This window comes from Grammomys surdaster, unplaced genomic scaffold (genome assembly GCF_004785775.1).
Source record: "Grammomys surdaster isolate TR1022 unplaced genomic scaffold, NIH_TR_1.0 220, whole genome shotgun sequence".
NCBI lineage: Eukaryota > Metazoa > Chordata > Mammalia > Rodentia > Muridae > Grammomys > Grammomys surdaster.
The window spans coordinates 1,585,443-1,605,928 of NW_021604665.1; the positions used below are offsets into that span (position 1 = coordinate 1,585,443).

A 20,486-nucleotide genomic window follows, 5' to 3' on the forward strand; every position below is an offset into this window, starting at 1 on the left:
CCCCTATACTACAAGGCAGAGCTTCTAGAGTTCAGATTTAAGGGTTCCATGGTACTCCTGCTTCCTTCTCATGGGGTCGCTCCACCTTCAGACACCCACCTTCCTGGCCAACAAGCTCCTCACAGCTTTTTACTACTTTAATCTGGCCATGCCAGTTCTTCTTAAACACTCTAAGGCCCCCATCACTTGTAGGGTAAAATCCCTACTGTCTGTCACTGGGTGGCTTTCTTGGTACACATCTCCTACTGCGGATACAACACTGGGCCTTTCTGCCTTTCGCTTTTGTCTACTACGTGTTGTCTCCTGGTGGGGTCCTCACCTGGAATGGCCACCCCACCCTGCCTCCTAGGAAATGCCATGCAGTCTTTAAGGCTAGCCTAATGCTTCCTCCTCTCCAGCTCCTCAAGTTCAGTCCAGTCTCAGCTTTTAGCCCAGCCCACTGAGCCCACAGTAGCTAGCCCCAGCCCAAGCTGAGCACACCTTTGAGCAATCCAGAGCCTGGCAGAGAATGGAGAAGATGCTATACTCATCTACTGTTTCTCCGAGATAACCTCATTGGCCCGTTGCACAGAGGAGAAAACTGAGGACAGAGAAGAAAAGTGAGTTGTCTCAGGACTACAGAACCTGTGGCTATGGGGACTGGGTGACTCCAAGTCTCCTGTTCCTCTCTGGGTCCAGGTCAGCATAGGAGTGAGGAGATAACCCTGCTGAAACTTCAGGTGCACTCTCCAACAATATCTAGAGCGGCAGAGGGAAGGGGGAGGCCTTGCTAAAACTCTGTCCCTGCTAGTAGGTATCTGATTTCCTTTTGTCACTCTGGAGCCTGGAAGGCTGATGATGCCACAGGCCTGAGGATCGGCAGCTGGAGCATCGATCCTCAACGTTCTTAGTGCTGTGACCTTTAATACAGTTCCCCGTGTTGTGGTGACCCCTGTATTTTTGCTACTGTTATGAATCATACTGTAAATATCTGGTTGGCAGTATCTGATATGTGACCCCTGTGAAAGAGTCATTGGACTCCCACCCCAAAGGTATCATGACCCACATGTTGAGAACCACTGAATTAGAGGCTGTAAGGCCAGAGGGATTTCTATTTCACAGATCACCTTTATCTGTGGTGACAAAAGGCATACCTCAGAAAAAAACCCGGAAGCACAGGGGACCCTGCCATAGGACTATGTGGCAGAGGAGGCTGATGGTGGAGGCTCTCAGGGAAGGGCCTCTGTCTTGGCAGGAAATGAAGTTGATTGTCACCTCCTCTCAATGAGGACAGGAAGCAGAGTCCAGGCCAGGCCTGGTGTCTCCTGCTGGATTCCCATAGTGCCCTCTACCTCCACTCCCAACTGAGCCCATTCTAGTATACAGAAGGTGTTCAGTAAATGCTCTTTTCTGTTCCCTGATTGTTATGATTACCATTTGTTTCCCAGTTCCGTCTTATCTGTATGCATTTATTAAACATCAGTGATGTACTAGACATTTTCATGACCATAATCATTTATTGGGCACTGGATGGGGAAGGTTCAGTGTCAGAATCAGGTGTTTGAAGGCAATCCCCAGAATTTTGGTCCAAGCTTTCCCACTTAGCAGCTGTGTGCCTTGCCCTCTATGCTGTGATAGCCTCCTGTGCAACAGAAAGTACTGACAGTTCCTTCCTTTGGGGGTCATTAAAAGGCTTGCATAAGTTAGTATATACCAAGTGTTTACTGAATTCACAAAGCAAGTCCTCAGCAAATATTATTTTCATGTGGGGAAACTGAGGCTCAGTGAGAGGCCTGGGTTCCCCCCCGAAGGGTTCCATTGCCTGTCTGGAAGGCTTGGTGACAGGTACTCTCCTATGTATAGAAAGCCTGGGTGCTTGCTTATCTATGGAAAATGGCCCAAGCTGCCTTAGGGCCTACTTGTCATTGTGGGAGCTGCAGGTGGTGGCTTAGGCAGCTAGATTTCAGAACTTAGGATCTAGGCTGCCATTAATATGTTATGAGTCTTAGATTGTCCAGAGAAATTAAAGAAGGAGGAGGAGGAGGAGGACGAGGAAGAGGAGGAGGAAGAGGAGGAGGAAGAGAAAGAGGAGGAGGAAGAGGAGGAGGAGAAAGAGAAGGAGGAGAAGGAGAAGGAGAAGAAGGTACTTGCTACTGTGGAGAGTGGTGTGGGACAGGGGTAAAGGAGAGAGGCATTGATTGTTAGAAGGGGGTCCTAGGACCTTGAAGGGTCCAGTAGGAAGAGTGGACTCAGAAACTCAGGAAACCATTATGGCACAGTGGGGTCTGAACGTCACCTACTGCGGGGGGTGGGGGGGCCTGTGTTCTTCTCGCTGTGTCAGAGAGCATCTGCTGACTAGTAACCCCGGGGCTCTGGTGGGCATGGGATGCGTGTGGGCAATGAGGTATGCTTATAGAAGGCCAGGAGGGTGAGAAGGAGGACGGGCTTAAGATTCTGCCAAGATGACTTGAATGGAGAAGGCAGTAGGCCAGTGATAGGCACGAGCCCGGAGCTACACTGACTTAGATCCAGCTCCACCCCTGCTTGCATCCTAGGTGCAGCCTGGCCTCTCCGTGTTCAGTTTCTTCCATACATACACAGTGGGGAGAACTCTAGCTCGCCCTTTCTGCAGCCATGAGAATGCAGGATGTGGAGGGTTGAGCATAGAGCCACAGTATTACCACTGCCATGGCCTCACCCAAAGGACACCCTGGGTGTCCACCCCAGTGACTTCTGGACCCTGTTCTCTCAGCTCAGACCTTATACCTGACTGTTACTCAGATGTTTCAGAGCCATAGAGATGGCTCCTTTGGGACCCCTCACGATATGACACCCTTGCAGAGTTGGGATGCTTTATTACTAGAAGGTTCAGAAAGGGAGAGCAAGAGAGAAGGAAAGAGGAACAGAAAGGGGGAGCAGGAAGAGGTCTGCTGGAGACTGAGCACCCTGCCTTCAAGGTATTGCTGGTTCCCTGCCCAGCTCCTCCAAAGAAGTGGGGACAGACTCTTGGCCTTACAAGACAACTAAGGAGCCAGTGGATGGATAGGATTTAAGAACTCACTGGAAGCTGAGTGTATTGGCCCATACCTTTAATCTCAGCACTTAGGAGGCAGAGTTTTATAGAGGCAGGCCTTCTATAAACATTGGCTGCTCTGATTGGCTACCCAGCTAGGCCTTGGGACAGGCCACAGGCATTCCATGCACACCAGAGCTCCAGGGTAACTGAGGCAGCAGATGCTCTCTGACACAGCACTAATAATAAGAACATGGAACCCCATCCCCCACAATAGGTGACTCCACTCTCTGAGTCTGAGATCAGCCTGGTCTACAGAGTGAGTTCCAGGACAGCCAGGGCTACACAGAGAAAGCCTGTCTCAAAAACAAAACAAATAACAAAAAACAAAAACAAAAAGAAACCCCAACAAAACAAAAAACAACCAAACAATAAAAACAACAAAATATTTTAAAAATAAATAAAAATTAAATTAAAAAAAAAGAAAAGAACCCGAGCAGACTTTAAGGACTGCAGTCTTCCATCTGTGAAATGGGGACACAGTCACTGTAGGATTCTTGGCAAGAACACATTCCTCAAGGCTCAACCGGTCACCCTGGGCAGGATGCTTTCAAAGCCACTTCAATGGCCTTGGGATCCACCTTCTCTCTGTGAGGAAAAACAAAGGAGTCCAAGTCTCCCCCACCCCCACCCCCAGCCTGTCACTCCACACCCACCACCCTCTGCCTGCAGGTGAACTAGTTGAATCCTGTGATGTTTTCCCAACTGGCCTTGGGGCTGAGCTCACAAATCCACATCCATCAGTGTTGGGTCTGACTTAGCTTACAAAGCTTAGCAAAGCATCCGGGGATTTTCCTGCCCCCACCCTGAACCTCTCCCCACAAACCCCAGAGCAAGATCAACAGTAGAGGGGGCTGAACTGGAATCTCCCTCCTGATTCCGCTGAGGCTGTTCTTAGGATTCTACTGCTTATTCTATAAAAAAAAAAAAAAAAAAAAAGACGAGCTGTATTTTTTTTTCTTTTTGCATCTAAGGATTTGCCCGCTCACTCCGTAACACACATAGATCTCCTCACCCTGGCCACCGCCTCTGCCATCTTTCTCAGTCCCATCCCTACACCATCCCCACCACTCAGCTGACTGTCATCCCCACCAGGGCCATCACCTCCCTTTTCCCACGCACAGCACCTTCACGCCTCCATCCCTACACCGTCTCCATCAGCCCAGCCATCCTCCGACATGCCGTCCTACTGTCTCCGTCAACCTGAGCAAATCTACCAGTTTCATCACGTTTACCCTCCTCACCCTAGCCGACTCTACTGTCCCCCTTTTCTGTCACCTCTGCCATCTCTATCACTTTAACCATGTCCACATCCTCTGCCCCTGTCCATCACATGGTCATTCTCTACTACTGTGTCACTGCCAACTCCATCACTCGGCCAAACACCTCCATCAGCACCCAGTAAAACACAGCCATCTCTATCCCATATACCATCTCCATCATCACCGTGACCATCTTCCTGCCTCAGCTCCGCGGCTTCCACCACCATTATCACCTGCTCCATCTCCACCTCTACCACCACCAGCCCCTTCCCCTCTTACCTGCTCACCGCCTCCACCTCACCTATTCTGCCACCCACACTGAAGACAAGTCGTCTTCACCATGGCTTCCATGACCACTCCTCCTACCTTCTCTACTTGGGGCACGACCACTCTCTCCTTCTGATTCATGGCGACATCCCCGTCCATTTCAAATACCATTCCCACCATCATCACCTCCATCCTCCAGCTAACCACCATGTGCAGATCCACCAAACCTACCAAGAGCTAGTAACGACATCCAGGCTGAGATTTTCTTTTTTCTTTTTTTATTAATCATCTATTTAATGTTAGCCTGTGTGTGTGTTGGGGGGAGCATCTAAAGCCGTGGTGCACTTGTGGAAGCCAGAGACAAGCTTTGGAATCTGCTCTCTCCTTCCACCCATGTGGATTCCAGGGATTGAACTCTGATTTCTAGACTTGTGAGGCAAGCTCTTTACTCACTGAGCCATCTTGCTGACCCTAGCCATAAATTTTCTATTCCAGAATCAAAAGTATTTCTCCACAGAGGGCACAAGGCTTAGGTGTCTGGTGTGGTAGCTCTGAGATGGAAAGGTCATTTGAAAGATTCAAATTCAGTTCTTAATTGTACGTTAGGGAAAACGGAGACCACTCTAGGGCATGTCATGCCTTTTCATGCCTCAAGTCCCCCCAAGTTATCTCCTGTGCCTCTTGTTTGGTTGACGCCTCTCACTGGGGGCCTCCTTTGAGCTCCAGTCCCAAGTAGCAGGACTGTATGTCAGACAGGGCTCCCTGAGGGCAAAGGCATCTATGTGGCCAGTACTGAGGAGATAACGGGCCCCTGTACAGTGTGAATCAAGCCTCCTCAGCAACTAGATATCCCTTTCCGGCCATTTCCAAGAGGTGTTGGACGACTAGACAGCCATACTCTGAAGCTCGTGGGTTCTGACTTCGGCTTCCTCAGAAAGTCCAGGCAGTTGCTCTGATTCTGAGTGAGGGCCCGGAAATGCGCATTTCACACAATTCCCATGGGTTCTGGCGGTTGAAAGCCTCAACTGGACTTCACAGACAGGGTGCTTCACCATAGTGTTTATTGGTTTAATTCGTCGTCTGTCCCCAACAACCTCCCCATCTGAGCTCCATGAGGACGAGAACTTGTGTCTATCATGCTCCATGGTCGCCTAGCTCAGACTGAATGAACATCCAAATCTGAAAATAAAGCGATAGATGGCCTCTGTCCCTAAGCCTTGTACAGCTCCTTTGGTCTCCTTGATCATAGCCCCGGCCCCTTTAAGTGTGCGTGGGGACGCCAGGACCCTCGGTCTTTGACAGCACAGAAAAAAAAAAAAAAAAGGAAAAAAAAAAGCCTTCCTCTCGGGAGCGGGAGGAAACATCTAGGAGGGGGCGGAGGCGCGGCCGGAGCCTGGAGCCCCGAGCTTGAGCGGACGCCCCGCCCAACCCGAGCCCCGCGCCCAGCGCCCCTCGCCTTGCCGCGGAGTGCTGCGCCCGGGGCGGGCCGGGCCGGGGCGGGCGCGGGCGCGGGCGCGGTGGACTGGGCGGCAGTGGGACTCCGACAGACGGACCCGCACAGCACGCAGCGACCAGCCTCGGGCTCCGCGGTGGAAGATGCACAGAGCAGGTAGGAGCCCGCGCCACCTTCCGCGCTCCGGCCGCAGGCTCTGCGAGTGGAGCTTGCGGGACCCAGGTTCCCCTCTCTACCAACCCAGAGTTCGGGTGTTCTGTCCCACGCACCCCGCCGTTGTCCCCCGAGGAAGGGTCCCTTTAGAAACCGAGGATACCTCTCCTTCCAAAGCGATCTAGTCGTGCCCCACGCCCAGTCCTTCCCCTTCTGTCCTTTGGGTCCCAGCAGGTCCTCGTTCACCCTTTGGTGGCCACGCTTGGCTCTGGGGCGCTGACGCCAGAGTCTGTTCTGGCACCCCAGGGCCCGACACACCCCGCTCTGCCATCAGACACCGGGAGCTCCTTGGTTGAGTTAGGAAGCCCGAGCTGTTCCTCTAGATGCACTCCTCTTAAAACCCTCAGCCCAGGCTCCACTACAGGTCGGAGGCCCTGTTACTCCTTACCCGGGAGCATCGGAGTCCTTCTTACCCACCACCCTCTCTTGCGTCTCAGTTTGTGAATCAGACTTCACCAGGTCAGGGATTCCGGGAAACACAAAAGTGTTCTCAAAGAAATTTAGCGATTTCTGCCGAGGAGTGCCATTTAGCAGATTGAGAAAGTGAGCCTCAGTCAGATGGGCGGTGCCTGGAATCTGGACTTCCAGCTGCTGGGCACAGGAAAGTTCTCAAAGATGAGCGAGCTCTTGGTAGTCATCCTGAGACCTACCTGCTTCACGCGGTTGCGCCCTGTTTTCTTTTACTGCTATCATTGAGCAGAAGAGGAACCCCTTCCTCACCAAGCACCCTGTCCGATGCCACACTTCCCAACACACATCCCCAAAGAAACAGGAAGCCACCATTTTGGCTGTCTTGGAACCATATCCTGCTGGTGTTACTGCGGTTGTTGGTGGTAGTGGTGGTGGTGGTGTGCGTGTGAGGGGCGGGAGGAGTTAGGGCTTTTATTTCTTTTTCTTTTAAAGAGTGTCTTACTAGAAAGTCATTGTCTTGGGAGCAAGGTGCGGCTGGAGACACTGGGCTGGTTTTTACAACAGACTGAGGAGTAGGGCAGCCACCTCCCTGTGTCCAGGCATTGGTGTGCGGACACCTGGTAATAAATTAATGTGGGTCACAGGATTGGGGGACATAAGGAGGAGAGTCACTGTATAGGAGTGGAGAGGACTGGAACAGGGTCCCAGGGGCTGGCTACCCACTGCTGTCTGGGGAAGGTTGTGGTCTGGACAGAGATAGGCTGGCTTTCCCTACTCTCCTAACCAAACAGCTTAGTAACAATGGAGAGTACCAGTCCAGCTTCCCCATATTTTCCTACATGAAGCTGGAGCAGGCCCTCCTTTCCTAAGAGTCTGGAGGGCAGAGGGAAAGGAAGATATTTAGACGTAGATTTGGCCCCAGGAAGCCTTTGCATCAGGCACTTTTAGCTCTGTCTGGTAATTTGTGTCTATAGACATGATTCCCTTTTCACTGTGATAGCCTTCTGTGATGACGGGTGGATGTCATGCTCCCTGTCTCCAGACTTCATAGCTCCAGGACTCCCTGGGGCTGGATCTCAGAGCCACCACATGCTTATGTGGCCTTGAGCAGGTTTCTTAACTGCTGTCCCTCAGTTTATCCGACAAATGAAGATGTGTCTCAGACTTGTCGATACTAACTAACAATGAATTGAGCAGAACAGGGTCCATCATAAGCGACCACTGAACACTAACTCGTATTTCCTAGGAACTTATAATTGACTAGTTACCACTACCATGTATGTTTTCTGTCAGTCTAGTTAGCATCAACAACAACCTGATGATGGGAAATAGAGCTATTCTGACCCGTTCAGGGGCCAAGACAGGATCGAAATCCAGTTTGAGAGCCATTTTGTTTTTAAATTCTGGCCCAACTTGGAGCGTGGCTGTTTGCCTCTTGACTTTGTCAAGTGTTTTGTGTCTGTTAATTTCCTCAAACTCGAAATAGTACCACGAAAAGGTGGATAGTTCTTTCTTTCCTCAGAATGGAAGAAGTGGTTTCCAGAGGCAGAGGGATGCATCTGTCTGAAGGAGAAGGGCTGGTACCAGACCCCAGGACTCTCCTTACTCTGTCTCCCACTGCCTTCTTAGGATGTGCCCTGTTGTGGGTCACTGGACAAGCTTAACAGCAGCCTAATTAGAAACCAGCAGGCTTGGCTTGGACTTTCCAGTGGGCACCTAGGAATGGATGTTAAATTAAGATGCATTGCAAGGTGAAATTGGAAGATAATTGTTCTTGCAACATATGGTCATGAGTGCTGCTCCAGGGGAGGCAGAGGGATGGCAGGGGAAACAGACTTGGGGACAGATATCAGAGTGTCAGAAGATGCTGCAAGAAGCCCCCTGAGTTGGAAGAGCTGGGGAGATTAACTTTTGGGTCCAGGCCTTTACTCTACAGGTGGAAAAACTGAGGCACAGGAAGGGGAGAGACTTGGCCAAGGAAACACCTCCAGTTTGTGGCTTTTCCAGGAATGGAGGCTAAGGCTCCCGGCTCCCTGTCCAGGGCTCCTTCCCGGACTCCGTCTAACCTGATTCCTGCATGGGTGTGAGACAGCAGCAAGCATGAATGTGTGAGTGACAGATATTTAATTAAAATCGAGAGAGAAAATACCAGCTAGTACCAGCAGCCGGCTGGGAGTGATTTGTATCATCAGGCACTATTGAAAATGGTCTTTCTTTCTGTGCCCATCCACTAGTTAGCATTTTGACTAAAGAGGTGCTCTGCCTTTGCACTATCCTCAGGTGTGGCAAATCACCAGGCGTCGTGGGCTCTGGTGACGGGGATTGAGCATATTATCTTCAGGGAGAGAGAAGGCCCTCAGGCAGCCAGAGGGTGCACCAGCCAGCTCCATGATTGAGTCCACAACCAGGAAGTTAAGCTCAGCCCAGAGGAACAATCCCAGCTCTGGCTTCACCTGTACCTCTCATGCCCCAAAGCTCAGTCACTGGGATGCACCCGACCCTGAAGGCTTTTTGTTGATGTCTCTGGGCTCCACACACACTGTCACATCTGCTGACTTCTCTAGCTCTGTTTTCTCTCATTGTGACCCCAGTCCCTTAGCATGTCCATCAAGATAGCAAACCCCATCCTGGAAGCAGGAGTTTCCCCTGCCAGGGTGGCAGGAGGAGCAAGCCAGGCTGTCCCTGTGCACTCCTGTGCATTCCTTTCACCTCAGTCTCCTTTGCTGGTCCTGGCCCCTAGGACTCTTTCCTGGGTCCCACTTCTCCCTGTCCACGATTCACATCACATCCCACTATGTCCACCTGTGACAAGCTTGTCCCTGGAGCCCAGAGCCTGTTGGAGATCTCCACTAGGTGTCTGATAAGTAACTCACTTGGACTTGTGCACACTGAAATCCTGGGTCTTCCTCCCTAGCCCTGGCCATCTTGGCTGTTGTAAATAAATTGGCCTGATGTCACCCTTCTGGGTTCTCAAACTTAAACTTCTTTTCATTATCATTTCATTATCTGGGGACTTTTCTTTCTTCCACACCCATGTCTGCCCATACGCACACCATCCCCCTCAGTTCTGTTCCATCATTGGAATCTGACTCCTTGTTGTCCCAGGCTGATCCAGGCTCCATCACTGTGGCTGGTCTGGAATAGTGTGAGAACCTTTCTAATGTCCCTCACCACGCCCATCTATTACATCGTGTTTACTCTGTCTGTCCATCTGTCTGTCTGTCTGTCTGTCTGCATGTGTCCTCCTGCTCATCCTGCTCCTTAAGCCCCTGAGAGAAAGCTCAGGTATCCCTGAGCCTCATCTCTTGCACCCCTCTTCCTCCCTGCTCTTCCCTCCCGTCTTTTGGACATACTAATGAGTCCCAGCTTCTTCCTTCTTTTCTACATCTTTCACAGCCCCTTTGTGAAATCAGAGGGATTTGTTGGTATGTCTAGAGACCCTAGACTAGGGCCCCACACAGGACAGGAGTACGATATATAGCAGCCCATGGATCTGGAGTAGAGAGACTTGAGTGGGAACTGACTGGTGTCACTTAGTCACACTCTATTCAGACTCAGACACTGCTTTTGACACACACCTCATCTGACAAACTGCCCCTAGTTTCTCTGCCTCAGTGTCCCTAGACTTTACCCTTCTCACTGGCACTAGGGTTCCTGGGGTTCCACTGTAGGGGAAATGTTCTGTGAGAAAAAGGAGGGTCAGTGGGGTGGATGGCTGGACTTGGAAGTTGGGAGCTGAGGTTTTCTCCAGGCCTGCTCTGCTCCCGCCGAATGACCTCACACCAGCCAACTGCCAACAAAGGGCAAGTCAAAGTGTTTTCGATGCAAGACCAGCATCTCTTGATGTCAGAGGGGACGTGTAGAAGCACTGTGACTTTAGCATTGGATGTAGGAGAGACGCTGAGTGCTTGTCAGTCCCTGAGCACCCGTGTAGAAGGCATTTTCTTGCAGGATCACGCCTCAGACCCTACCATAACCTTTTTCAAGGAACAGGCACCTACAGATCAATAGCTTGATTGGATGAAGGATGGGTTGGGAGTGGGGACGATGCAGCCAGGGTGACAGTCATTTTTCACAGCCTGTCTGTTCCTTGGTCACGTCTCATAGTGCCCGTGTGAAATGCCACCTGTTAAGGATGAGAAATGAAAGTCTCCACCCCTGAAGAATAAGTCATGCCAACATCTGACACTTGCTGTTGTGAGCTGGCAGCTGCTATCAAGTGCTATACCAGATAGGGCTGCACTCGTGTTGGGAGGATGGGGGCAGGGCAGAGAGGATGCCCCAACCTTTAGCAACAGGTACTCCTGTGTGAGCAGTTCCTCTCATGAAAATGTCAGGCTGGAGAAACTTCTCTCTTCTGTGTAGATCTTCTGTCTTCATAGCACCCCATAAGGGAAGCTATATGTTGTCCCCATTTTACAGATGGTAAAATGAGGCTCAGGTCTACAGCTCCTAAGTAGCCAAATCAGGGTTTGAACCCAGCTTAGCTGTTACCTACAATGACCAGTGACTAGAGCTTATCTTGTTAAACTCCAATTGTGTGTGTGTGTATACTAAATTGATGAATATTTTTTTTTCTAAACCAGAAATCGTCTGGGCTTGATAACTCTGGTAGTTCTGACACCTGGGCAGGCTTGAGAGTTGATGTCAGTGACCTAGGGTAGAGTTGAACTTTGGTGAGGCCTTTGATAGTGGTGTCTTTTTTCTCTCTTTCTTGCCTTTAGTCTCCTCCTGCACTCTGTCATAACAGCCTGCATTGGTGAGCAGACTGCCCGTTAGACATTCAGGAGCATCCCAGAGTCTGTGTGGTCTTGAATGTGTAACTTTGTCCCCTGCATGATAGTGCCCTGGTGTTTGCGGATCGTGATACTGACTCTGATTTCACACACTGGCATTGAGGTGCCTGTGGGACAGGACCACAGAGAGATCCAAATCAGTACCGAGCCCGAGGCATGTGGCTACAAATGAGATACTCTATTCCATTTCAAAGTCTTTGTGTGAAAGAAATGTCAACTAGCTCATTTGAAATGACTGTAGGTGCTCCTTAATCCACACTGGAGTTACTTTCCCATAAAGCCGTCATAAGTCAGACATACCCTGTCAAGAGTTCATGTCCATACACCTAACCTCCCAACCATGCTGGTTCAACTGTGTTTAGAACTTTAACTTTGCCTGTGGCTGGGCTGAATTATCTCCCACAAAAACCTTCTGCCTCTGCCTCTCAAATTCTGGGATTACAGGCAAAGATGCTATGCCCTGTGGTATTTGGATATACCGAGTCCAGTAAAATATGTTGTGTTTTTTGTTATTGTTGCTGTTTATTTGTTTTGAGACGGGGTTTCACTATGTAACCTTGTGGGCCAGGAATTCTCTATACAGACCAGGCTGGCTTTGAACTAACAGAGATCTGTCTACCTTTGAGCACTGGGATTAAAGGTGTGTGCCGTGCCACCATGCCCCTGGCTGAGTAAATTAGATTGTTAAAGTATCTTTCACATATTTCTATTTTACTTTTTTTTTTTTTTAAGATGAGGTTTCTCTGAGTTATCCCAGCTGGATGCTGAACTTTGGGCTCCAATGATCCTTCTGCCTCAGGTTCTTGGGTAGGTGGGGTTTTTAGGATGGATCCCACACCTGACATTTATTTTATAATATGGCTGTGAACAGGTTGAACACATGTAAGGGGCTGGGGGTAGTGTCATACACCTGTATTTACAGACTCAGGAGACTGAGGCAGGAGAAACATGACTTTGAGGCCAGCCTAGGCTACATAGTAAGACTGTAAATGTCACAAGTAATGATAGGTGTGGCCCTTGATCAGAGCTGCTGGTAGTAACTGCTAAAACATATAAGTGGGCTCAAATGCTGAGGAAGAGACTTGTTGTGTTAGAGAACCCCAGTCCTCTGTTCTATCTTCTCCTGGGTTAGGACCAGGCTGGCATCTGGAGCTGCCGTCACACCCAGACCTCAGCAAGGACAGACTGGAGATAAGACCTTTCTGAGGGAAGTAGGGACTCAAGCTTCAGCTCTGAAGTGAAGGTGTCAGCATGGAGTTACACGTCTGAAAAGTTCTCTTTGCTGGAGTTTGGATAGGGATGTGAGGAGCAGGCAGAGAGGCCTGGAAGCTGGCCCTGCTGGCTGTTCAAGAGAGACATGGGACTTGGACCTTGGAGACTGTGCCATTGGTCTGCTTCTTGTCTTAACATGTCCTACACTATTCTAAAAAGAATTTCTCAGGGGTTCATCTTCTCCCAGAGGCCTCTTAGGCACAGAAGTACTTCCTGGCTAAGTCCTGGTGTGTATGCTCTCTGCACATCCCTTTAACCAGACTATGTGGGCCAGCATCCATGGGGGTAACAGTCTTTTGTAGCTACCCATGTTGGTACATACCATTTCCTTTCTTCCATGACATTTGGGGGTGCTGGCTGGATACTTCAGAAATATGCAGACTTCCTCAAAGGACATACAGAGTTGTATGTCCTTGGTGTGTCGTCTGTGAACAGATGAAGTGATGACTATTCAACCATAGTATCCTATAGCTGCAGTGCTCGCCCTCCCCCCCCCCCCCCCGTTGTTCTAACGTCCCAAAGAATTTTCCTCAGGGGCCTGTGAAAGCTTCTTGTTTGCAGTGTTGGCCTGGCTGGCTTGTTTAGGGTGCTGCTGAATACCAGCTCTGGGAGGACCCTGGAGCCTGACCGTCAAGTTCATCTTTTTCTCATGTTGACAGGACACACAGAGATCATTCAATCAGTAGTTTCTGGTGAATGAATGAAAAGATCTTGGCACATTGTTCAAGGTACATAGGATTTTGTTCAGCTGACCCTTGTTAGCTGGACTATGGAGGAAGCTCTGTTCCCCCATTCACAGAATGAACTGTTAATATTAGGTCAAGGACTTGCTGTGTTTCAGATAGGATTCCATGTAGCCCAGGCTGGCCTTGAACTTACTATGTTGCAAGGATGACCTTGAACTTTTGATCCCCTAGCTTCTACCTCTCCAGACCTGGGATTCTAGACATTTGGGGGCTGGGGATCAAATTTAGGGCTTTCTGCATGCTAGACAAGTATTCTATTGAGAGGCTACATCCCCATCCCTGCTAAGGGATTTTGAGGATGTGGGAAAGGGAATGAAGGTCTGAGACAAGTCACAGAATGAGGAATCTTCTCCATTCTTCCTCCACCAGGCTGTGTGAAAAGATTTTGAGCATATGTTAATTGTGTTTCTTCTCTTTCCCTCTGTTTTTGCCCTGTAGATTCACCGAAACCACCACTTGCTCCCAAGCCGAAGGTTACCACCAATCCTCCCACACCGCCAGCTAAGTTTCCCCCTTCACAGAGGCCTAACAGTTTCCCCAGTCCCAACTCCATGTCCCGGGGCCCCAAACCCCCCATCGCTCCTAAGCCCAGGTTGACTGGCCCCAGTGAGTATGGAGCTGGTGTGTACCTGAACAACAGCCTCAGCAAATGCAGCAATGGGAGGCTGCTCTGTCAGGACCGGGGCCTGTACGATGGACACCACTCCACCCTGAACTGCTTGGAGTTGGAGACTGATGAGCAGTACATCATGGTCCCCAGGGGTCCGCAAAGAGAAGATGTTCCCATGGATGGGGCTACTGAGGAGCAGGGGTTTGAGGAGGAAGTCCAGGAACATGGTACAGAGCAGACAGAAACTGAGGAGGACCTGGTAGCTCCAGATGAAGAGGCACCAAGAAGAGACAGTGAGAAAGGCATGGGCCACACTCTAGAAGATGAAGAAGACTGTGATCATGATCCAGAGACAGATGGGACCCCAACAGCCCCAGATGAAAGGGCACCAAGCAGAGACAGTGAAGAAGGTGAGGAGGACTGTGATCAGGGCCCACGTATGGAGGAACAGCCCATGAGTGAGGAGGAGGGAGAAGAGGAGGAGGTGAAGGAACACATGTACAACCGTGATGACAGAGCACCCTGGGATGGAGCAGAGCCTTTCCCCAGTGAGGTCATTCTCACACATGTCTGCTCTCAGTCCCCTGAAGTTCCCTGTTGGGAGCCAGGCCCTCCTGAGATTCTTGGGGACACAAAAGAGGATGGTGAAGACATCTGTAACAACACAGAACCTGAGAAACCCAATCAGGATACTGATCAGGACACCGAGGATGCCAGCATGGGATCCCCTGAGAATGATGTGTCTCCAGATGTCCAGGAGCAAGAGACAGCAACTGACAGCCCTGAGGTCTTTGAGGACCCTGCAGATGCTGCAGAAGGTGAGGATCAGATAGATCAGGAGGGACCACTCAATTGCGATGAGGACACCTACAGCAGGGAATCTGCAGCAGCCGCCATGCAGGTGGGAGAAGATCTTGGAGAGGATGGAGACCATGTGCAGGAAGACCCTGCTGAGGAGAGTTGCCAGATCATTCCTTTTGAGAGCGGCAGTGTGGAGGAGGATTTCTCACCCACACTCACAGAGAATCCCTATGAGATTTTCCCAACAGAGAGCACCTCCTTCTGCAATAACACCTATTCCCTTGACGAGTCAGCCAATGGGCAGGAGCCAGTGTGCAAGATCTGTGTAGAGGAGGTTCCTGGCATTGGCCCTTCACTTAACGAGCATCATTCCCTGCAAGATGGATCTGGAGAGGACTCCCGTGTCCCTGATGTGGTGGTCGTGCCAGAGAATGAGGATTCCATGGACGATGCGCTCAGCAGTCCCTACGTGATGGGAGTTGGCTTGCAGAGCCTTGGAGAGGGAGCACAGTCAGACACCCAGACTGCATCAGGCACTCTGAGTGGGTACAGTACATGGGAGGAAGGGGACTCTGATGGGGGGCAGGTCCCAGTGGATAGGAAGAATATTGCCACAAGGGCCTGGCCTCACTCTGGGAAGGTGGCTGGCCATGTTCCAGAAACTGTTCTAGAAGAAACAGGACCAGAAGCCTGTTCATCAGCTGTGGGCATCAGAGATACCAGTGATGAGGTGAGGAAAATAGGTATATTACCAGAGGGAAAGCCTCCAGAGTCTGTCCGGGCCTTGCCGGCCAAGCCCAGAGCATTCACTCTCTACCCAAGGTCTTTCTCTGTAGAAGGCAGGGAGAGTCCCCTGTCCATGTTCCGGGAGCCAGAGGGAGCCGGGCTAGACAGCCACCGTGTGAGGAGGAAGGAGGACAACCTCTCTCTGCCGGGTGCCATTGGCTCCTCTGGTAGCTTCTCACAGCGCAGCCACCTGCCTTCCAGTGGCACCTCCACACCATCCTCTGTGGTTGACATCCCGCCCCCTTTCGACTTGGCCTGCATCACGAAGAAACCCATCACTAAAAGCTCACCCTCACTCCTGATAGATGGAGACACCCTGGAAAAAGCCTCCAAGAAGAAGAAGTCGTCCTTCAAACGCTTCCTGGAGCTGACGTTCAGGAAGAAGACAGAAAGCAAGGTGCATGTGGACATGAACCTGTCATCTTCCAGATCCTCCTCTGAGTCCAGCTACCATGGTCCAGCCAGGGTCCTGGAACTGGACCGAAGAAGCCTCAGCAACTCACCGCAGCTCAAGTGTCGCACCGGAAAGCTCCGGGCCTCTGACTCCCCAGCCTCCCTCATCTTCTACAGGGACAGCAAGAGGAGAGGTGTCCCCTTCAGCAGGACGGTGTCCAGAGTGGAGTCCTTCGAAGACCGCTCCCGGCCACCCTTCCTGCCTTTACCCCTCACCAAGCCACGGTCCATCTCGTTCCCCAACGCTGACACTTCGGACTACGAGAACATTCCAGCCATGAACTCGGATTATGAGAACATCCAGATCCCACCTCGCAGGCCGGCGAGGACTGGCACTTTCACAAAGCTGTTTGAGGAACAGAGTAGAGCTCTGTCCACCGCAAATGAAAATGATGGCTACGTGGACATGAGCAGCTTCAATGCCTTCGAGAGCAAGCAGCAGAGTTGCGAGCAGGAAGCTGAGAGGTACGTGAGTGGCAGGTCCTTTCTCAGAGTGTGAGCATGTGTGAAGCAGCTAAGGTGTGGGGATGGGATGGACGTGCTTTACTAGCTCTGTTTCTTTCTAGCTGTGTGACTCGGGGTGAGTGGCTCTACCTCCCTGAACCACTGTCGCTCCATTCGGGAAGTGGGGCTCATGTTTGGGAAAACTAGAGTAGATTTTTTGTGAGAGACTACAATATAAAAATGTTGATTATTAAGGGGACAGTTCTCATGCATGTCTAAGGGAGATTGCTTACACACACACATACACACACACACACACACCACACAAAGGAACTAAGCGAGAAGGCTCTGGAATCTGGCCAAACTAAATATCTTTCACCATCAGGAAAATACCTTAATTGATTGATACCTTCTTATTGTGTATACATGGAACTAGAAAAGACAATTTATTTAAACTGTCCAAAGAGCTCTTGGCGCCTCGAGCTGAATTTCTGAATAGAAGTCTTGAGAAGGTGTGTCTAAATTGATTTAAAAACTGGATCACTTTGAAGGTGGGAGTGGAACATTGCGGATATTGAACAATCCTGGGGTTTTTCTACTTCCCTTCCCTCTGGCTGAGAGCCCCTCACTTGGCTTACCCGGATTGGCTGTTCCTTATGTACCATACATGCAGCCTATACGACACAGCAGCCCGTCTGCTTGCACCTCGCTGGGGGCTCTGATGGGAGTCACCGATTGATCGTCCCCATGGTTGCAGTTTAATAGAGGAGCCCCAGGGTTCCTTCTTGTGTGGGGGGGACTAAACCACCTTGCCTTCTACCTGTGACAGCTGCCAGGAGTGCCTGGGGAGCTGCAAGGGAGCTAGAAAGAGACCATGGCTGCCCCTGGCCTGGAGAAGACTGGTAAGGTGTGCCAGCTTCATTCTCTGGAGTATTCCATGTGGTTCCCACCTGGGTTCCATCTTCTCCCTACACCCTGGCCAAGTGAGGACTATATCCGTTCTTGGATGACACAGAGGTTTGTTTACGATCATGAAAGTAGGCATCAGCATTGGAGAGAGGCTGAGTTTAATGTGGAGAGTGAGAGGGGTAGAGACTGAAGCTGACTGGTTTATTTCACTGGTTTATTTTATTAATTGGGACATGGTCCCAACTAGATCCAGCCCTGTTTCAGTCTCTTAGCACCGGTGAAAACAAGACCACGTTTGAAACGCAAAATCTGCAAGTGTAACGTGGTCGCCCAGCTAGTCAGTTCTTGCTGTTCCATAGCAGCTGGGAATTCATCACTTCCCAGCATCCCCTCCCCCGGTTCTCAGACTGCTGAATAATAGGAAGTTTGGAGTTGCTTTGTTTTCCCAAGTCATGGTTTCTTTGTGAAGCCCTGGCTGACTTGGAACTCAGTAGGTAGATCAGATTGGCCTTGAGCTCAGAGATCTGCCTGCCTCCATCTCCTAAGTGCTGGGATCAAAGGTGTGTGCCCTCACCTCCTGCTCCGAAGTTTTTCTGTGTCACCGAGGCAGTATCCCCTGTTTCTCATTTCTACCTCCCTAGTTCACACCATGTCTTCACTCAAGGCTAGTTTCATCTTTGGGGTGACAGCCTTTTAAAGATTAAAACACACTTCTGCAGAACCAGAGTTTTATTGCCAAAGGACATTTCAGATGTCATTATGTCCTGCTATGGAAGAGAAAACTCAGGAGCAGAGAGGAAAGGGGTTGTCTAGGATCTCACAGCTTTGGGAGAAACCCACACTAAGGCTCAGACTTCTTAACTCCTGACGTAAGAATCTGCCGTGAATCATGCTAAGGGGTGCCAGGGTGGATTATACAGGCTGTCCACTACAACCCCACGTGTAGGGCCTTCCCCTCTTAGCGTGTATATACAGTGCCCAATGGGGTTGTGCTGTATGCAGGCGCTTGGCCATATGTAAAGGCTATAGCCTTCTGTACTTTTCCCTGCCCAGATACAAAAGGAAAGGTCCACACGAGGGAATAAAATACCCAAGAAAGTGCTAATGGTACTGAGTCTTGATTCACTGTGTGCCAGGTACTGTGCCGGGTGCTTTCCTTGTTAGCTTACATCTGAGGTTGCAGGACCTGGGCTGAGGGGTTCTGAACCATTATTCTGGCCCCTCTGACTCTGTTCCACTGAGGACCTGACTGGATGATTCTCAGTAACAGTCAGGTAGAGAGTTTAGCTGTCTTCACTTCCTATTAGAAGACAGGTGAAAACGGAGGAGAAAATCCCTGCTCCAGGCACAGCAGGCCTGGGCAGGTGAGAGAGAGGCCCAGGGTGGTGTGGGGCTTCACCTAAGTGGGTGTTTTTTGAGTGAGGCAGAGGGCATATGGAACACAGAGGCAGCTGGGGCTCTGGGGTTGGGGAGCAGATGAGGCAGGTGGAAGAAAGGCACTTCCTCCTGCCCCATGTCTTATTTAGAGTGAGGGTCAGAAGCCAAGGTAATTATTGAGAGCTCTGAAAGGAGGCAGGACTGAGCCTCTGGAGACGCATCCTGACGAAGGTCCCAAAATGAACTCCATGCTTAGGAAATGGTTGACGGCCCCATTTGCCTCTGTCTGGGGAGTGGGGGTAGTATGGGGGGGAGGGAGTTCTTGTTCAAGTCAGCTTATCTTTACCTCAAGAAGGGATGAAGGAAACTTGAATGTTACGTAGGGGATGGAATGAATGTACCCGAGACTGTAAAAATCTCTGTAGAAAGTACTTGTAAAAATCAGGTTAAAGGAAAGTAAATTAGCTTAGGAGCAATCTAGTTTGAGGTTGCTACTTTCCAGGTTGTGAACCTGGTGTCTGAATCAGGTAGAGACTCATCCTTGGTCCCCCAGACTCGACTTAGCATGGTCACAGGCGTCATAGGCATCAGAGCGCTCCGAACGTGGTCAGACTTGTCACCTAGGACCATGGCTGCTTTCCACTGAAAGTGTTTTCCTCCAAGAAACAGAACTGAGCTGGCTGCTTAGAACGTGGCTTTAGATCTGAAGCCTGGGCACAGCCTGAGCTAGGGAAACTTTCCTCTTTGCAAGTTGCTTTCAAGCACAGAGACAGTGTTTTGATCGGGGAAGTTATAGGAACCCTCTCTCAGTCTACAAATTATAAGTAGGAGTTTGTAATGGGCTTTGCCATCTCTTAATTTGACTTGTTTTCTGAACAGACTCTCTTTCCAGCAGGATGCTGTGTGACTCAGTCAGTAGTCTCTGTTGGGGACTTGCATCTTTCCATGCAAGGACCTGTAGTTCACAGGCTAGTAGCTGAACTGGGTTTCTTTGGTGACTTGGAACTTTTGAGCCTAAAGGGAAAAAGAACTGTGTTTTGTTAAGTGACCAATCTGAGCATTACAGTTCCCAGGTGCTTCCCGAGTGAACAGAAAGCTGATCTGACCCAGCATGCAGCCTGGTACCTTGTCCTAAACATCCCATTTCAGCCTGCCTGGTCTTCCTGTTTCTTGTGTGTTGACGAATCTGCTTCCTTCATCCTCCTGCCTCAGCAAAGGTTGCTCCTCTGTGTCCCTTGTCCTCAAGGTTTACTGTGAAAAATTTTAAGTCACTAAAAAGCTCCAGGCTCGACAGTAAGTGTCCTTGTGTCCACTCCCTAGGTCCGGCCCTGCTCTTCCTGCAGTGTTGGCTGTCTCTTCTCCCTCTGTCAGTCTGTCACACACTGCTCTGGGGACACTGACCTATTCACACAGATACTATAGCTGCTACGTGTGTAGACTTCTCTGCCACACCATCTTGTTACTGTGGCTCTTCTGCTGCTAGTCAGTCCGACTCATAACCTTGAGTCTATCACAGTCAAGCAATCAGCAAGCATCTGCTGCTAAGTGATATGAATGAAGGTCAAATCTTATGGATGTAGGATTTGAACTTGATTCCAGAGATGCTACATCTGGAGGGAGAAACAGGGTTCTTC

General features: G+C 50.3%; 1 protein-coding gene across 2 annotated transcripts in view; it reads left to right on the plus strand.

Moving 5' to 3' along the window:
* Nucleotides 1-6,102: 6,102 nt before the first annotated feature.
* Nucleotides 6,103-20,486, plus strand: part of Fgd5 (FYVE, RhoGEF and PH domain containing 5) — a 94,205-nt gene continuing 79,821 nt past the window's right edge. For both annotated transcript variants that reach the window (XM_028773043.1, XM_028773044.1), the window contains exons 1-2: nt 6,103-6,190; nt 13,911-16,587. In XM_028773043.1, the coding sequence (XP_028628876.1) occupies nt 6,178-6,190; nt 13,911-16,587 (2,690 nt within the window). In that variant the 5' untranslated portion in view covers nt 6,103-6,177. The remainder of the gene's footprint in view (nt 6,191-13,910; nt 16,588-20,486) is intronic.